Consider the following 16,605-nt stretch of genomic DNA (forward strand, 5'->3'; position numbering starts at 1 on the left):
CTTCTGAGGAAAAGGCTAGCCTTTGCTCTGAGTTGTTTCACTCAGATCAAGCATTCCTGAAATATTAAAGAAACTACATTTAAGTTTCCAGTCACTTTCATCTCCCTCCGCACTAGCATGTAATCAAAGAATCCATTTCCTGAATCTGCCACAATGGATTTCCAACAAAGCTTGCAATGAAGCTGAAAAAATGAGGCAGCTGTCCTCCTTGTGCCTTCCCAGACAAAGACTCCGATGTCCTCTCCTGCCAAAGACCCCCTTGGCTCACCCCCTGCACGTAACGAAAAGCAGAAGTCCCTTCAGCAATCAGTTTGGATTTCCTGCCGCCAGGCACAAACAGTAACACTACAAGACAGCAATCCACAGCTCCAGCTCCCCAAAGCCAGTGCTTTAATACAACTGCTGGATGTATTCTGCCTGTAGTAAGTGGAGCAAGAGTAAGGAAAGAAAAACTGGATAAGAGTCAAGTCAGAAGGTCTCATGTATTAAATAAAAGATGAGGGAGTTAAGAATCGTGAAATCAGAGGGGGAAAAAACCTTACAAGTAGGCTTCCTTCACAGCAGTTCAGAAAGCAGCAAAGGTATTACAGCACTGCAGACTAGCAGGTGTTTTGCCACTTCAAAAGACCAGAAACTGGAAGGAGGAGGGTTTCTGGGGGAACGGTTCAAAGAGAACCAAAGGCTAGATAAGGCACATTTAAGGCAGGGACTCAGTTGTGGAAAACAATTATTCACGATACAGGTAAACCGTGCGGGGCTGTGCAGCAGAGCGCTTGCCACGAGGCAATGGGCAGGCAAAGCAGGCCTGTAGCCCCCTGCTGACATAGCCAGGGCAGCCTGCAGGTGCTACAGAGCGTGAAGGCCCCGTGCTGCTGCTAATTTAATTAAAGGAAAAACACCCTCATACTGAAGCATCATGCTAAGTCTGGGGGCATTCTGGCCTTCTTGGCAGTACTCTGAGGCGACTGAAAAAGGGTAGGATAGCGTTTCAGGCAATAATTACCAGAGAAAATACACTCAAATACTAGATACTGCTGCCATGGGGCATTCATTTTAGAAGACAGACAACTAAGGAAATGCTAGCAATGCCTTGCATCAATTTCATGATCAGGACAGCACTGGGAGGTTTTTCCAGCTTAAGGCACACATTCATGCCTTTCTCATGGCTGCCCCGCTTTCCAGCTGAGCAACAGTTCTGGCAGTATTTTGTTTTGAAGAGCTGGAAAGCCTCTCACACACCTGTCACCAGTTGTAAATCTGCAAAAGCTGAATAAGCAGCCAATGCAACAACAAGCTCAGAGCAGTGCAGTGACAATGTCACAAAAGAAACAGAGCAACCCCAATGAGTTGTTCTCTTTCCTTCCTGCCACCCCACATTCAAGATATTCCTGCTGGTGACAATTGAAACATCCAGAGTATCTCCTGAATGGAGTAAAATAAAAAAGTATTCCTGCTCTTGACTGTTCCCACTGCCTGCAGTTACTGAGAGCAGATAGAGCTTCTTTCTATTCCAGGGCTACTCTAGAGAGTTTTTGTTTGTGTATAACTGCTTGTTGTATATTGCAGCCCAAAGCGCAAAAGTAAAAAGCACGTGCAATATTCATCTGCAATTCCAGCTCCATATAGACCAGAGGGCTAGACCCTCTCAGAAAGTAGCATTAACACATGAGCTCAGCATATCACTCTTCTGTCTACTACCATACATATTTCGGAAGGATAACAAGTAAAAAACTTACATAAACAAGATGCTCATCACAAGACTGAGATAAAGGGAAAAAACTGCCAGCCTAGGATGCAGCAGACGAACAATGAGAGGAAAACTGAATACAAACAGGCAAACACCACATGGATTTCAATGATAACCACAGTATACGATGGTGTCAGTGAAACACAAGGGAGGCTTCCAGTCAGACTTGAACATTTCTCAGTAAAGATGACAGCAAGATGTGCTACGTTACTTACATGGAGCATAGAACATCATCAGAAGGGGTTTGTCTTCCTTCTTCAGGAGCCTTCGTAATTCCTAGTGAATGAACCAAACAAACTAAGTACAGACCTACATAAAGATACACTTTCATTAAACTTTAAAGTCAATATTTTAGTAGTATTCTCCTTTATTTGGGGAAATGAAGCGGTCGTACTCCCAAACAAACAAGACTCGAGTTTCTTCTGCCTGTTCAACTTTAAGTTGAAAGGAGATGACAGAACTTTATAGACTCAAATATTTCTAAATAGCCAAGACCAGCATTTTTGGTGTCAAGATGTGAAAGTTGTACTGTTTGGTCCATTCTCAACTCAGAATCTGCAGCCTAATGAAAAAAACATATTCTAATTCAATAAGTTGGACTCAGTAACAAAGTTTTCATTTCCACACTATGAAATAGAATAGGCCATGAGAATAGATTTTTTACTACCAGCATGGTAGAAAAAAACAGATCAAGTTTTCAAATTGAACACAATCCTTGAAAGACTTATAATAGAGTACATAAGGTAAACATTAAAAATTAATCTTCCTACAAAAACAGAATGTCAAAATAACTGTTTCTAATATTAAAAATGAAAGCCAGGTAATTGAAAAGGCCCTTTACAAAATACCAGCTAGTGCCCAATCAATTAAAGTTTTAAAAATCAATAGACTAGAAAAGTAATACAAAAGACCAAGCTGATAATATTAGAGAGAATATCATGGGTAGCTCTGTGATGGCACTAGCTTATTAAGGTAGTTTTATCTTATTTACAGCTTTCCCACTTGCCACTGCAGATGGTTACTGTACAAGGTTAAATCACTCAAGACCCGAATTTTGCTCCTACGTGCTCCAGACTTCCTGAGAAGACCTCAGGCAAATGAGAGAATCTAAGCTCTAATGACAACCTGCAGTTTTAAGAATAACATTTTTATCTCCCACTTGCATCCTGCAGCAACTGCATCTTGCAAGCTGCTACACTTTGAGACAAGCACGTCTCTTCTATTACAGCATCCACAATGACTTGATGCTTGCTATGTAGTTCACAGACTAATACCATGACCACACATAGGGTAGAAGAAAGAAGGAAGGAAGCAGGAGACCTTGCTCTCTCTACCATAATACACAAACTTTATTATGTCCCTTTAACAACCGTGTACTATAGAATTTCCTTCCAAAGGAAATAATGGTGCTTTGTTATGAGTTTATACAAACATGCATACTCCCCACATCCCACATAATTACAAAATGCACAGAACATCTCTTCAGTTGTCATACCTTTTCACTGTCAACATGCACAATGTCTTTGGCTTCAGGATCTTCCTCCCACAATGGAGCACCTTCTGGATCTTTGAGAAAGGCCACAATGGACTGTAGGAAACAGGAAAAAACAGCTTTTAAAGCAAAACAAATGAGAACCTGAACTCAAATCAAATACTGTCATGTGAATCCCAAGCAATAAACACTTTTGCTTTTCCATTTTTACACTCTTTTGCTATAATGAAGTTGCACACAAATCTACTCTTGCAGAACTAAGTGATACACTGGTGCTTAACTTCCTCACAAATGATATACCCACTCAATGGTGCCTATTTCTATCACAAAACTGGGGAAAGTTGCGTGGAGGTGGACCGACATACAGTCAACAATTTCAAGGATCCTTCAGAGAGTTCTTTCAGTGGTAGCAGATGTCCAATGTTTCCACAGCTGGTCCCTGGCTTAGCAGGAAAGATTTCTCTATGCAGACGTTACATTCCATGCCATTAACTGGATCTGTGTAACTTTTAGATCCAAAAGTACCAGCTGTAGGGCACACCGATACTCACATAGCAAAAGCAATGAATTCCAAACTTATAGTTCAGACTGAGCTTTTGGTCAACGGGAAAATAATCCACCAATAGTCTCCCCTATGATCCATTCAAATAGAAACTGCACTTAATGGATTTTTAAGTAGGAGTATAAAAAAGAAACATAGCAAGAGAAGCAGGAAATGTGAAGCACTTTGATTCTGCAGCTCCAATATTTGATAAGCTGAGTACATATATGCACACTCTACTTGACTGACATGTTTATTCCCTTTATCACAAAAATACTTCCTACTAGTTCAAATTTCAGACTGAACTTGAGGAAAACTTCAGTCAGTGAGAGGCTGGCTCTCCACGGATTTCAGAGTATCACTGCCCACTGTTTCCAGCTATATGTGAAGGTGTTAGTTTCATCACTTATCCTCAGATGTCTGTGCTATAGAAAACACAATGCCTAGATTTTTATGATCACTTACAGCTCAGATTGACCTTGTTTTCTTTCTCTGTGGCACCACTTGTAGGCATGCATCCACTCCCAGACAAGAACTCTGCAATAACACAATGAGGTCCAAGGGGAAGGTGCTATTCTGGTGACAGCAACAGGACCCAAGGGACACAGCTCCATGCCATTCAGGTTTGTAACCCACCTTCTCAAGAGCAGGTTATCAGTACACCTGGTAACACGTGCCACTGAAACAGTCTCAAGAGACACTTCTGCCACCTTTCTGTCTTTGGTAGGTTTGCTCTTGTACAACACTCCAACAGCTTATCAACAGATAGAGTTCAGCCCATCTTCCTGCATCTCAGCTGGTACTACAAGACTTGGGAGGATTCAGAGCTTACAGCATTATTGCATTAATGACTGTCTACTTGCTTAGCTAACATTAAAGAGATTTGTCTTATAGTAAGAGGCAGCATATATTAGTCACTAGACAACAACCAAAGCACTTAATGTACCTAGCGAGAAGACCTAAGGGGTGAGGTAGCTGTTTTGGGACCACAAACACTTTGCATAGAATAAATTTGTTTTAATCTGGCATTAGCAGAGAAATGAGCTATCAAGAAGTTTGATTAATTTATAACGCAGTTACACTTGTAAAAAGCTCTAAAGCTACAGGCATCAGCATCCCAAACAATGCTGTAAGAAAATTTAATAACATATAGAAAAAGGAGAGGGCAGGAAGACCAAACCAGGAAGATATTCCAACCCTGGGAACACCGCATCAAGTTCTGCTTGCCTTTGGTCTGCACAGACCTCAAATGTACTCTGCTGGGGAGGAGAGAGGGGACAGCATTTTAAACAGCTAATGAATGCAATCGACTCTGCTAGTTTCAAGAAATTCCTGTGTGCCAAGTTCAGTGATGTAGAAACAGATGTGGTTAGAGAACGGGGGATTAAAGAGATTTAATTCTTGCAGCTTCTCCCTCTCAGCCAAGAAAGAAAAAATTAGATGTGTAATGTCTTCTGGCATGAGCAGACAGTGCAGTGCCTCACACTCATTACTCCACTCTGTGAAGAGAGTTTCCTGTGCGCTTTTAAACAGCAAAGAAAAATCCCCACAAACAAACCACAGTATTATCTAACTGCAGAAAAACAGTTGTCCCTGGGTTCTGAGTTCGAGACCTGAGCAAGGTCCAGGCCACAGCACAGCAGCTCCCATGCTGCAGAACCAGCTCCACTCTTGCCCTGCCGTGATGGGGTCAGGACCTGCTTTGATACTGCAGCCCCAGCAGGCCCACAATGGGCTGTTAAGTGTAGTCAGGCACTGGAACGGACTGCCCAGGGAGGTGGTGGAGTCACCGACCCTGGGGGTGTTCAAGGAAAGACTGGATGTTGTATTGAGGGACATGGTTTAGTAGGAGCTATTGGGAATAGGTGAACGGTTGGACTGGATGATCTTTTAGGTCTTTTCCAACCTTGGTGATTCTATGATTCTATGTTACCCATTGCCTGAGCCCCTGCAGCAGCTCTGAACATCAAACACCAATTCAGTAGAACACAGGATGTGGTTTTGTCCAGTAGACGCTGCCAAAATGAAGCTAGTTTTAACAGTACCATAGTTGGCTATCATTTATGGGTTTTAACCTGAAAAAATAAATATGGAAACACATCACGCACTTTTTGCTCCTTTCAAGTATAATGCAGTAGAGATGCTAATAAGGAAACTTTCCTTGATTACACACACACACACATCCTACAAGAGCAAACCTGAAAAGGATACAGAGTTTAGAGCTGGTCTAAGTTACTGGGTTAGTCCATTCCCTCTGCCAGAAGGCTTACACTTGAAAGAATTTTCTCCATTTTAGAAAGACAGTAAAATTCTCCCTGTATTTTACCCTCCAGAAAAGGCTTCAGTGAATAACAAACATAGCTTGGATACTGGCCTTATGACAGTATGGCAATTAGGATATGGTGCGGTTAAAGTAACCAGCTAAAATCAAAAAGTGATCTAACCTCGGACATCCAACAGCAGCTCACTACAGATACCTGGCAGAAAAACTAAGCCATTTTTATCTTGCACACTCAGGTTCTGGAAAAAAGTAATTGAGTTTATTGGCTCTGTACCAGCTGTTGTATTTTTACCTCTGTGCTTGCTATCAACGGATACATACTTTATGACTATCAAACACTGATTTTAAGACTTAAATTTTTAGCTTTCACAACATATGGCTATGTGTACCATAACTTTTTTTTAAAGCACTGCAGAGTTGTTAGAAATCAGCTGCCTCAAAATGTCACCGCTTGCACCAACATTTTGAGAAAAAGCAGGTAACTGTACCATTCCTAAAGCTACTCACAGTTACACATCCATTAATCACAATCCCCCTCCCATTGTCTTTTTCTCAAGCACCCCCAATACAAATATTCAAGGCACTGATACTTCTGATCCAGCGTTATTGCTCTTCTACAGTACCTTGGTATGTGTCACTCATTGTGGCCACCAGAATTACGTACTTGATGCAAGACAATGAACTCAGATGGTGGAGTAACATTTCCCGTTCCACTCTCTGTTCCTTTACTAATCATTTGACTTTTTCACTCTTGCTAAGCCAATATTTTCAGGCCAACCACATCCAGGCAGGTAATTCAAATCCTATTACAACAACCTGCTGATACATCAGCACAGTAGGAGTTGTGTCCTTCTATTCCTCTTGCATTTGTTATCCCACAGGTTCTTGCTTTCATATGGACAAGCCACTGGTATTGTGAGCCTTCTCAACTCTTTAAAAAGATTTTTTTTTTTTTTTAAACTATTCTTAAAAGTTTTTTAATGATCAAACTTAATTCCCTTGCCATCCATCTTCTTTATCAGAAACTCCAACAGCTCAGATCCTAACCAAGGTCTCAGCAGCAGGGGGTTCTGACTACTGACATCTCCCCACTGCAGGCACTGAGCTATCCTTCATTCCTCATTTTTCTAAGAGTTAACCCACAAGGACCTAATTACGTAAGAATTTAGTCACTTGAAAAAATGAAAAGCTTTTCTTAAAAGCCTAAGTACGCTATCGGCTGGATCAGCCCTATCTAGGAAATTGATGACTACTTCAGAAGAATCCTTTTACAGTAATGAAGCATTTCCTCCTCAGAGCTGTGTCCACTATTCTCCAAAACAACATACAAATATTAATGTCAACAGAATGCCTGGAAGAAGATCCTAGTTTTATTGCCATGAAACAAGTCCTTTAATGTCTGTTCTTCATTTTGCCCATCTGTCCATAAAATGAGTATGAAGCTCAATGTAATGATATCCCTCTGCTGCTTGCTGTTTGTAGTGCACTAGGAGACCTCTCACAAACGCAGCTAAAGGTAGGAAAGAAGTGCCACTGCCTCAACACAAGAAGGCATGGAGAAATGGTGCAGAGGGAGAAATACAAACAGTATTCAAACAGCCATGAGCAGCAGAACAAATAAACAGCTGAATTCTTTCACCACTGCCCAGCTCTGATGTGCTGCCCAATCTGTAAATCATTAGCAGTTGGTTTCAGAGAGGCAGTTAATTTAAGGAGTAGAGATCGTGGAAGACAGGAGCTTCAGAACCTCTTCTGTCCAAACTAAACTCACACATCCCATGTGTGTCTATGGGGTCACTCTAGATCTGCTTTCTTCTCACCAGCCAGAAAGAAACACCTGAAGGCAGGAGGGAAGGGGAAAAATACATCACAAAATGGCAACTAAAAGAATAAACGACATGGTTCCTGTCCTGCTATGATCACAACTCAGCTGGAGCACTCCCTGGGGCTCCGCAGGTGCATTCCAGTTCATCCTATCTGTAAGGAGGAGTCACAGCACTAATTCCTGGTTGCAGTGTTGTATGGAGAGCAGGAAAGACGTTTTAATGAGTATTCAAACCACCCACATCCAGGCAACTAATCAGTCTACTTCACCCCACCACCCACTAAGAGGAAAAAATAATAAAAAAGCATCAGGTGCATTTCCTCACTAAGTACACAAGGAGCCTGAGGCGTTTGCTGACAAGGCTGGGTTATCCAACCCAGGCAGCATTTTTGCTGCAGGAGAGGCGAAGATGCACATTCCTGTTCTCCTCACTTCACGTGAATCCTCCTGAATAGATGATTCAAGCCATATTTTTTTTCCAAGACAAATCTCTCCATCATCTACCCCACAACAACTCTGGCTGTGGAAGGAAGGTAACAGAGGAAGCATGCTTAGAAGTGGCCACTCTGACAGAATAGAGTTTACAGAGCATCTCACACAGACTTTTCTCCATTCCAGTCCAAACCCTTGAACAAGGCAGAAGATGGATACAAATCTAATTCTGACAGCCTAAATCGATTCATCAAGCTTCAGTGATTATGCAAAGCCCAAGTTTGCTGAAGAAGAGGAAGAAAAACAAATTGCCATCAGAACTGGGTGAAAGTCATTTCTGGAAGCCAAATCATCACATGCCCCATATGAGGATACTCCAAGCACCTCACTGGGGATTAGCTGAGGAAGGCTGCTCACTTTCACCTTGCTTACTGTGCTTTCAGTCTATCATTCCCCTCATCAGTCAAATTGCGTATCTTTCCCACTGTGCTCACAGAACACTGCTTCCTATTGCTTTGCCTCAAGATTCAGAGAAAACGGAAAGTCATTTCATCCCTCTTGCACTCTGGGCACATCATAAAAACTGCAGTTCCATGATCAAAGAGCAGGCCACTCAACTCTTAGAAATTTATAAATGCAAGGCCTAAAAACCTCAGAGAAATTTCTATCCAAAAACACAGTATCAGCTAATACTTTCAGTTATACTGCCATCAGTAGCACCTGGTAATGAAAATAAGAAAATCCCTATTTGTAACCAGCTTGGAAGCTAATTCACAATTTATATGACTGTTTAACATGGGTTCAATCTTGTTAATACACAGCTTTTCTGAATCTGTGGTTGGCAGATGCATGCATCCACAAAAGCCCCTAGGTCATTCTGACAGCTGCTTATGAAGATTAACCACCCTCCCTTTCATGCCTTCAGCATGAAGAAATACCAACACCTGTTCTTAACCCACAAATCTCTCTCCCATACCTAACCAAATAATAATCAAATATTTAAATTTACCTTCAACGTGACAGCTCTGTTATATTCAGTATGAAATGCACCATCCCTGTAGAACAAGGAGTGGGTAACAGTGTTAACTTACAGTAGCATTGCTGGAAATCACACAGCTCCCTCACTTCTAACTAACCAGAGTAAAATTATCCTGCCAAAGCCACAGAACCCAGCAGAATTTACACCACAGCAATTTAAGCAGGGGAGGAAAAGGAAAAACCTGAGGATAAAGGCAGGGTGGAAAACAGTGTGTCATGCAACCAGGTCTCTCCTCTCTGACACTTTAATAATAAAATTTACTAAAGCATGATCTTTGGAGATGCAGCTGCTTGGTATCTCTTACACTTTACAGTACTCCCACTCTATTATTCTCAGGAAGAAGATATCTTGCTATCTCATTCCATTTCCCTCTCCCCAAGTACTTCACAAAGTACTATCTCAAGTTAGAAGAGAAAGCAGAGTGGTGAAGTCAACTGTCCAAGACACATGCCAGTAGGCAAGTGACAGAAAAAGCAAGAGATCCAAATCTCAGCCGTCAGCCCTGTGCATTGGGTAGTTTTAGTCTATTGGGCACCTCTCCCACAAGCCCAGATAACATACTCCCTTCAACAGCACAATTCATCTTAACTTCTGTTACAACACATGCTTCCAAACTGAAGAAACAGCGAGCAATTTCACATATCAGAGGGCATAGTAGAAATAACTTCTCATGCTATAGCAAAATGGAGCTGCAAGGAAAACAAATGGTCCTAACAGGGGCATCAACAATTAGGAACTACAAATCCCAGCACAGCACTCACTTATAATGGAGTAATTCCACTCCTTTCTCCTTTGAATTAGGATCTACTTTCATCTTCTTGCATAATTTTCGGCTCTCAGTGTCACTGCAAAAAACATATATTGGAAGAAAAACAGTTACAAGAGAAAGAAATCAAATGCATTCAGTTCTGAAAACTCATTGCTCTGCTTCCTCAAAAGCAATTAGTAGTACCTAACGGTTATTTAGAAGCTGCTCAACCAAGTTTTGGAGAAAACACAATTAAATTCCTCAGTTTGCCTGGTCAAGACACAGCAGACTGTGTTAATCTCCATTCCAATGTCAGGCTCCAACCAGCAGAAAATGAGTCCATCCTAGCATGTCTAGGTACCTCAGATGATATTCTGTTCAAGGGGTTAACATAAAATTTAGGAAGTCAACATTTAAGAAGTCCGTGTTCTTGATACGTTGATGATCAAATAGCACCATTTGTGAAAATATTCAAAGACAAAAGCTGAACTGGTTTTGTATCTGGCAGAAGATAAAAACCAAGATATCTTCATGGTATCTCCATGCCCTGATCACATGTGGCCACCTTTAAAAAGTTCCAAATTTTGGAGCAATCCCATTCGCTCTAGGTACGAGGAATGTGTCCTGGAGCCACAACAGGCTGGCAGAGGGAAGGTGGTGGTTTCCAAACTGGTAAAAAGAAAGAGTTCACTTTGTGTTTCTGGCATAACCCCAATTAGGCTAAAGAAAAAGGCCATGGGAGCAAACTGTGCCTTTGGTGAGGCAGGCAGGGGAAGGGTCTGTGCCGACTAACTGCTGTCCTCAACAACACAAGAGCGCAGCTAAGTCTGCTTCAAGTTGCAGTGGATATGAAGCCAGACACAGACCTGGGGAGATGTGTGAAACAGTGAACAACAAAGAGAAGTGGATGATCCACACTGATGAGACTATCCTTTGCATCGACAAACCACAAGATTAAAAACCTTGGAAACCTGTTCCCAGCAGAGGACATCTTGTACTTTTTGTGCAGATAAATCAATTTAGAAAATGGAAACACTGGAAACCCATCAAGTTTAAACCAATTAGAGACACATTAGAGAGCCCAAGATACAAGGGCTTCACCAAATGAAGGGCTGCTGGCAGCACTGGTTCTAATTCCCCCAGTGTTCTCCAGCTGCCTTGGAACAATAAAGAAGTTTGCGATGTGCTGCAAATGAGAGCCTGCCTTGTGGAAATCTCCACAATGATTATCTTTAGGTGGAAATGAGAAAGGGTATAATATGGACACATGCACCAATACCAGAACTTTACAATGAAATGAGTATTGTAAGGAACTAATGAAGCATGTGACCACTTTACCAGTAAGAAGTGCCTGTAGCCTCTGCTGTTGAGAAGCATATTTCTGTAAGAGCGTTACTGAATTCATGTCTGCTCTCCATTGTCAGATTATAGCTCAAGCAACACCACAAATATCTCTGTCCTACCAAACCAAGTTACAATCCCAATAGCCTGGATTTAGAGTCTTCCCGAGAAAGTCTGCAACAACATCAAGTCCAGGAGCCAGAAGCTCCCTGCCTTCACTCACTTGCAGTCCTCCAGCAGTCCCATAGACTAAAACTAGGAGGTTCAAGGGTCAACAAACACCAGGAGGCAGCACAGCTTCTGACCACCCTCACATCTTACCCAGACACAGATCAAGGTGCATGGAGAAGACCTCGTGGAACTGCTGGCGTTAACTGCTTGGCAATCAGCTCATGTCAGTCCACAGTTAACATTTCTAAATACTGTTCTGAATACTCCCAAAAGTTTCCACCTCAGCCTTATAGAGACAAAGGTTAGAAGGCGGTAGCAGGGAACAAATGCAATGCTGAACACCTGGCTCTGGCAACAGGCTCTGTCAAACCCCTGAGACAAGCAGAGGACCAAAACTGGTGTAGAAACAATTCTGCTGTCAGTTCTGCCATCAATTCAGGCAACTTCAAACCAGAGTGAAACAGGGAATTTTTCCTCACATATCAGTTAAGAGATTCAAAGGCTTACTCATCTCAAAACACTTTTGCAAGGTTTGTCATTGGAAAAGCTACAAAATATTACTACCAAGATGCACTCACAAGCAAGCCACTAGCAACTCCTGGCACCCCAGCTCCTACCAATTCTCTTCCTGCTTGCATGAGCTTCTATTAAAAAAGGAAAGATAAGAACAGCTGTTTCACTGGAAGGACCAGACTGTGAGCCCGCTCTGCTCTCAGGATTGCTCCATTTGTAGAGATCCATGTGGCTGCTTGAATGCACATCCATTATCACAGGAAGGCAAGCAGCAGTTTGCTCCAGTCTTTCTCTGGCTATGCATTGGTCTGATTGTCTGCACCAGTGCATTGGGAATTCAGTCTGTTTATGCAATCTATGTGCACTGATGCAAGGGATGGAAGAGGAGTAAGCTCCCAGAATAGGAGATTTCTAAATATGAATCAACAATTTTTTCATGCATCAGTGCAGACTTCTGCACATGCCAGACCCACCAATTCAAATGTCGTATTAATGTTTCTTTGGAAAAAATGAAAAATAAAAAGATGTGCAGAAACGGCAGAGATGGATGCATTTTGCTTTTTCTTCTGCTTTTGCTTACAGCCAGACAAAAATAACCTGTAAAGAGCAACCCTGCGCTGATAGCACTTGGTAATGACCATTATCCTTAATGAGAGTAAATATCAACACAGATGCAGCCTCTGCTCTGATATTTGTCTCCTTTGGATCTCAGCCAACAGCCTCTCTCTGAAGATTAGCTCCTCAGCTCTCACATGGGAGAAAGTAATGAGGACTCCAGTTCTTACAATTTAATTACACCACTTGAAGAGGCAGAGCAAGAGTTAGTTCCAAGGGCTGGAGATGGAAGGTAGGGGTGGAACATCAGTCCTCTGCCATCCCAGCCAAGGCACTCCAGACAAGGTACCAGGCTCAGGAAATGCTAGCTTGAGGATGGGTGTGTGATGATGCCACCAGCAGCCATCTTTGGCTGCCTCGTGACAGAGCAATTTGGATCCCACAGATCCCACCCGCGCTACTAGTGAAGGGGTCCAACTTCATCCTGTTTCACCCTATATGCAATACAGCAAATGGAATACGGTCAAATCTCAAGTGGGGCAGCAGTACAGTACCCTCATATCCTACAAACACAATCCACATACTCCCCACTCCCAGAGAATCAGCCTGGTGCTGCAAAACACTTCTTTGCTGGAGAAGCAACGCCACAGCAGCTTGTTCAAAAGAACAATAAAATGAATGGCCTAAGTTGACCTACCCAAGCAAGGAGTCTGAATGACAAGGACAGCACACATCACAGGAACACCTGACCCCTTCCCAAGCACACTGCAGCCTTCTCAGCTTTTCTGTCATTTGGGGTTGTGACGGAGCTGGCAGAAAGCCCCAAAAGCAGCACTCCCTGCAAACCTCTGGAGTCCCCTGTCAGCGTTAGCATGCATGAGTGATCACTTTGCACAGGCAGCCATCTGCTGCCGGGCTGGGATGAGGCTGAGGACCTTGCAACAGAGCTCTGACCACCTCTGGATAACAGTCATCAAAGCCAGCACCTGAAAGGGGCACGCACGCACTGGCATTGCTCAAGAACAGTGTGTGATGCTCTGCCCGCAGGTGGGAAGCTGGAGGCCTAAAGCCAGAAGGATGGGGATGTGGTGAGAACCTGGTGGCAGGAGCTTACCCAGAGAAAAGGCCTTGCCACACTGTGACAGAAGAATTCAGAAAGGGAGGCCAAAACAAGACAGGAAGAATGCAAAAATATGGTACAGGAACTGGGCTGCATAGGTTCACAAAAACAAGTCCAATCTGGACGGAACTTGACTAAGAGACAGTGCCCAATTCCTACTCAGAGGAAATTCAGTATTGTCCTGGCAGGTTCAGAAGGCAGCAGGTTAAAGTCAAGCACCTGCAGCACCATTCCTTCCCACAAGCACCAACAAGATCTTCTGCAGCTGCCCACATACTCCCTTTATTGTGAAATGCTGACCACTGAATTCTAACCAAGGTAAGAAATAGACCCTACAGCACCATCAGCCTGTGGGCAGGGAGAAGCTGGAACAACTGTCAGATCCTCGCAAAGAAAATGCCAAAACTGCCCTCAGGAAAAGCTCATGTCTGCTGTTGCCAACTAGCAGCTCTGAGTGCATATGCTGTGTGTGGCCACATTATCTCAGTGGTGCTGGCATTCACAACACCTTGAAGCGCAGCTTGGACCAAACCTTCCGATTTAAGTGAAGTGAGTAATAAATCACACCGTGGCAGCACTGATTTAAGTACCAAGGTCGTGGTATTTGTTCACATAGAAACTATCTTACTTTCCTATCAGCATAACACAACCACATGAACCACGGATCTCTCAGTCTGTAAACAGATTTTATCTGCACATCTCCAAAACAGGGCTCAACAATGCACATAAGCCATGCTTCAGCATCCCTTACGCTCCAGATGCACCTGCAGACCAGCAGGATGGAGGCTGTGTTCTATTGTCCCAGCAGCTGGAAGAGATGAGACTGGACAGGGAAGGAGAAGGCACAAGCACTGAGATCAGGGTGTTCTGTCCACAAAATAAGCCTTCCCATGCTGGAAAAAGCTTTGGAAGGCATCAGTGAGAGCTGCCATCAGGTTAGCGGTGTGCTGTCTCATTACTGCCTCTGTTGTTTAATTGCTTTCATTCTCTTATGGTGAAAGCCATCATACAGAGCACAACTCCAGTTTTATTCAGGGACCTGCAATTTCAGAGCAGCCCTCAGAAACGAACTATCACAAAGGGCTTCCCAGCCCAATGCACAGCCTTTGCAGTTCCCTCAGGCTATCCTGCAGAGCACACCCTCTCCAGACAACAGACTGGCAAACATCCTGGGAAAGCAGGGAGCTGAGACCCTGCCAAACAACTCACTGAGCTTGTGACCCAAAAAAGCAGCAGAAGCGGCACTGATGCCAGAAATTTCCACAAGCCACATGACCAACTGAAACCAGATGGACCCCCTCAAATCCCATTCTTCTCAGGCTGTGGGCACTGTCTCTGCACCACCTCTCTTCCCAATCTGGAAGCTACTGCAACCACTGCTGCTCACAGCACATCCCACTTGTGAGGCTCCTCCTGTTCTCTAATGATCCCAGACTTTGCTGTGTCACTCTCAAGACAGATCTGAATAGGAGAATAAAAGGGAAAAAAAAAAAAAAAAAAAAAAATCACTTCTCAATCCATCAGCCTAGCTTGCAAAAGCACTTCTCTAAAGAGCTGTGCTAAGCAGCCACTGGATGGTAATGGCTCACATCTACTCAAACACAAAGTACATCTGCACCTCTTGGAGCAGACAGGCACTTCGATGCTATGCTCGAGGGTAGGGCTTAGGAAGTGGCAGATGAGCAAAATAGGAACAGAACCCAAGAGAGATGGATGCAGAAGAAATAAGCATAGGAAGCTTAAAATACAGGATTTGTCTTTGAAAGCAATGCAATGCTTTGTCACTGCTCTAGATCTTATATGAAAATAAACTTACAAAGAATTGACAATAGCAACAGGTTTCCATAGCAAGGAATAAATGAGCTGCTTGAACAAGGCAGTGGATGAAAAGCCTGAATCTTTTAAGGCTTGAGGGAGCACAAATACCAGAAAGAGAAAGCACACCAATGGAAAGACTCAAGGATTAGGACTAGCAGCCTGATGGGACAGCTTCTAATCTGAACTTAAAGTCTGTTTTTTTTCTCCCCAAAGCACAGCAAAAAAACACTGTGTGGATCAAAGCGCAATCTTCAGAACCTCCTGCTGCAAAAACTTCTCTAAAAGTGCTAGGAATGCAAGTAGAAAAATGCCAGTGCTGTGGAGATCCAGCATCAGCAGGCATCCAATGAAAATGGCTCTCTGTGTACATCAGTCAATTAGAGAGACCAGAAATCTATAGAAATTAGATTAAAAAGGAAGACTTTCCCAAAATTCAAACCCATCAGATTAATTCTCACTAGAAGTAAGGGCAAGGCAAAGAGCAGAAAGAAGCTCTACAACCAAGAGGTGACAGGTATCATCAAACAAACCTAATTAAGGAAAAAGATGCACAGCACAGACAACCAGTTGTGGACATTGCTCAGTTGCTGACTATTCATTTTGCTTTTCAACGTCATTATTGAATGAAGTGTTGGAGTCACTGCTCCTGGAGATGTTCAAGAAATGTGCAGATGTGGCACTGAGGGACACGGTGAGTGGGCAAAGTGAGGATGACATGACGGCTGGAATCAATGATCTTAGTGGTCTTGTCCAACCTTATTGATTCTATGATTCTACAAGCTCCAGCTCTACTGAAAGGGAGTAATGAATGGTACTGTCCATGGGAACATGAATTAGTAAGAGGCACTGGGCAGTATCCACACCTGCACAGCAAAGGTGCAAAGGAGCTACCAAAGGATCTACACTAGAAATGCAGAACACGAACTCCTTTCCTGAAGAGAGACATCTTCATCAGCCACATCCAAATCTCCCCTAACCCTCA

At 43.1% G+C, this 16,605-nt stretch overlaps 1 protein-coding gene across 1 annotated transcript in view; it reads right to left on the minus strand.

Annotated features, from left to right (window-relative positions):
* Positions 1 to 16,605, minus strand: part of PDIA5 (protein disulfide isomerase family A member 5) — a 92,085-nt gene that overhangs the window by 56,948 nt on the left and 18,532 nt on the right. The window contains 4 exon segments of the mRNA XM_052674678.1: positions 1,963 to 2,023; positions 3,243 to 3,335; positions 9,328 to 9,373; positions 10,119 to 10,202. Of these exon segments, the coding sequence (XP_052530638.1) occupies positions 1,963 to 2,023; positions 3,243 to 3,335; positions 9,328 to 9,373; positions 10,119 to 10,202 (284 nt within the window).

The sequence above is a fragment of the Tympanuchus pallidicinctus genome, unplaced genomic scaffold (assembly GCF_026119805.1).
Source record: "Tympanuchus pallidicinctus isolate F22 unplaced genomic scaffold, pur_lepc_1.0 scaffold15, whole genome shotgun sequence".
NCBI classification, from domain to species: Eukaryota; Metazoa; Chordata; class Aves; order Galliformes; family Phasianidae; genus Tympanuchus; species Tympanuchus pallidicinctus.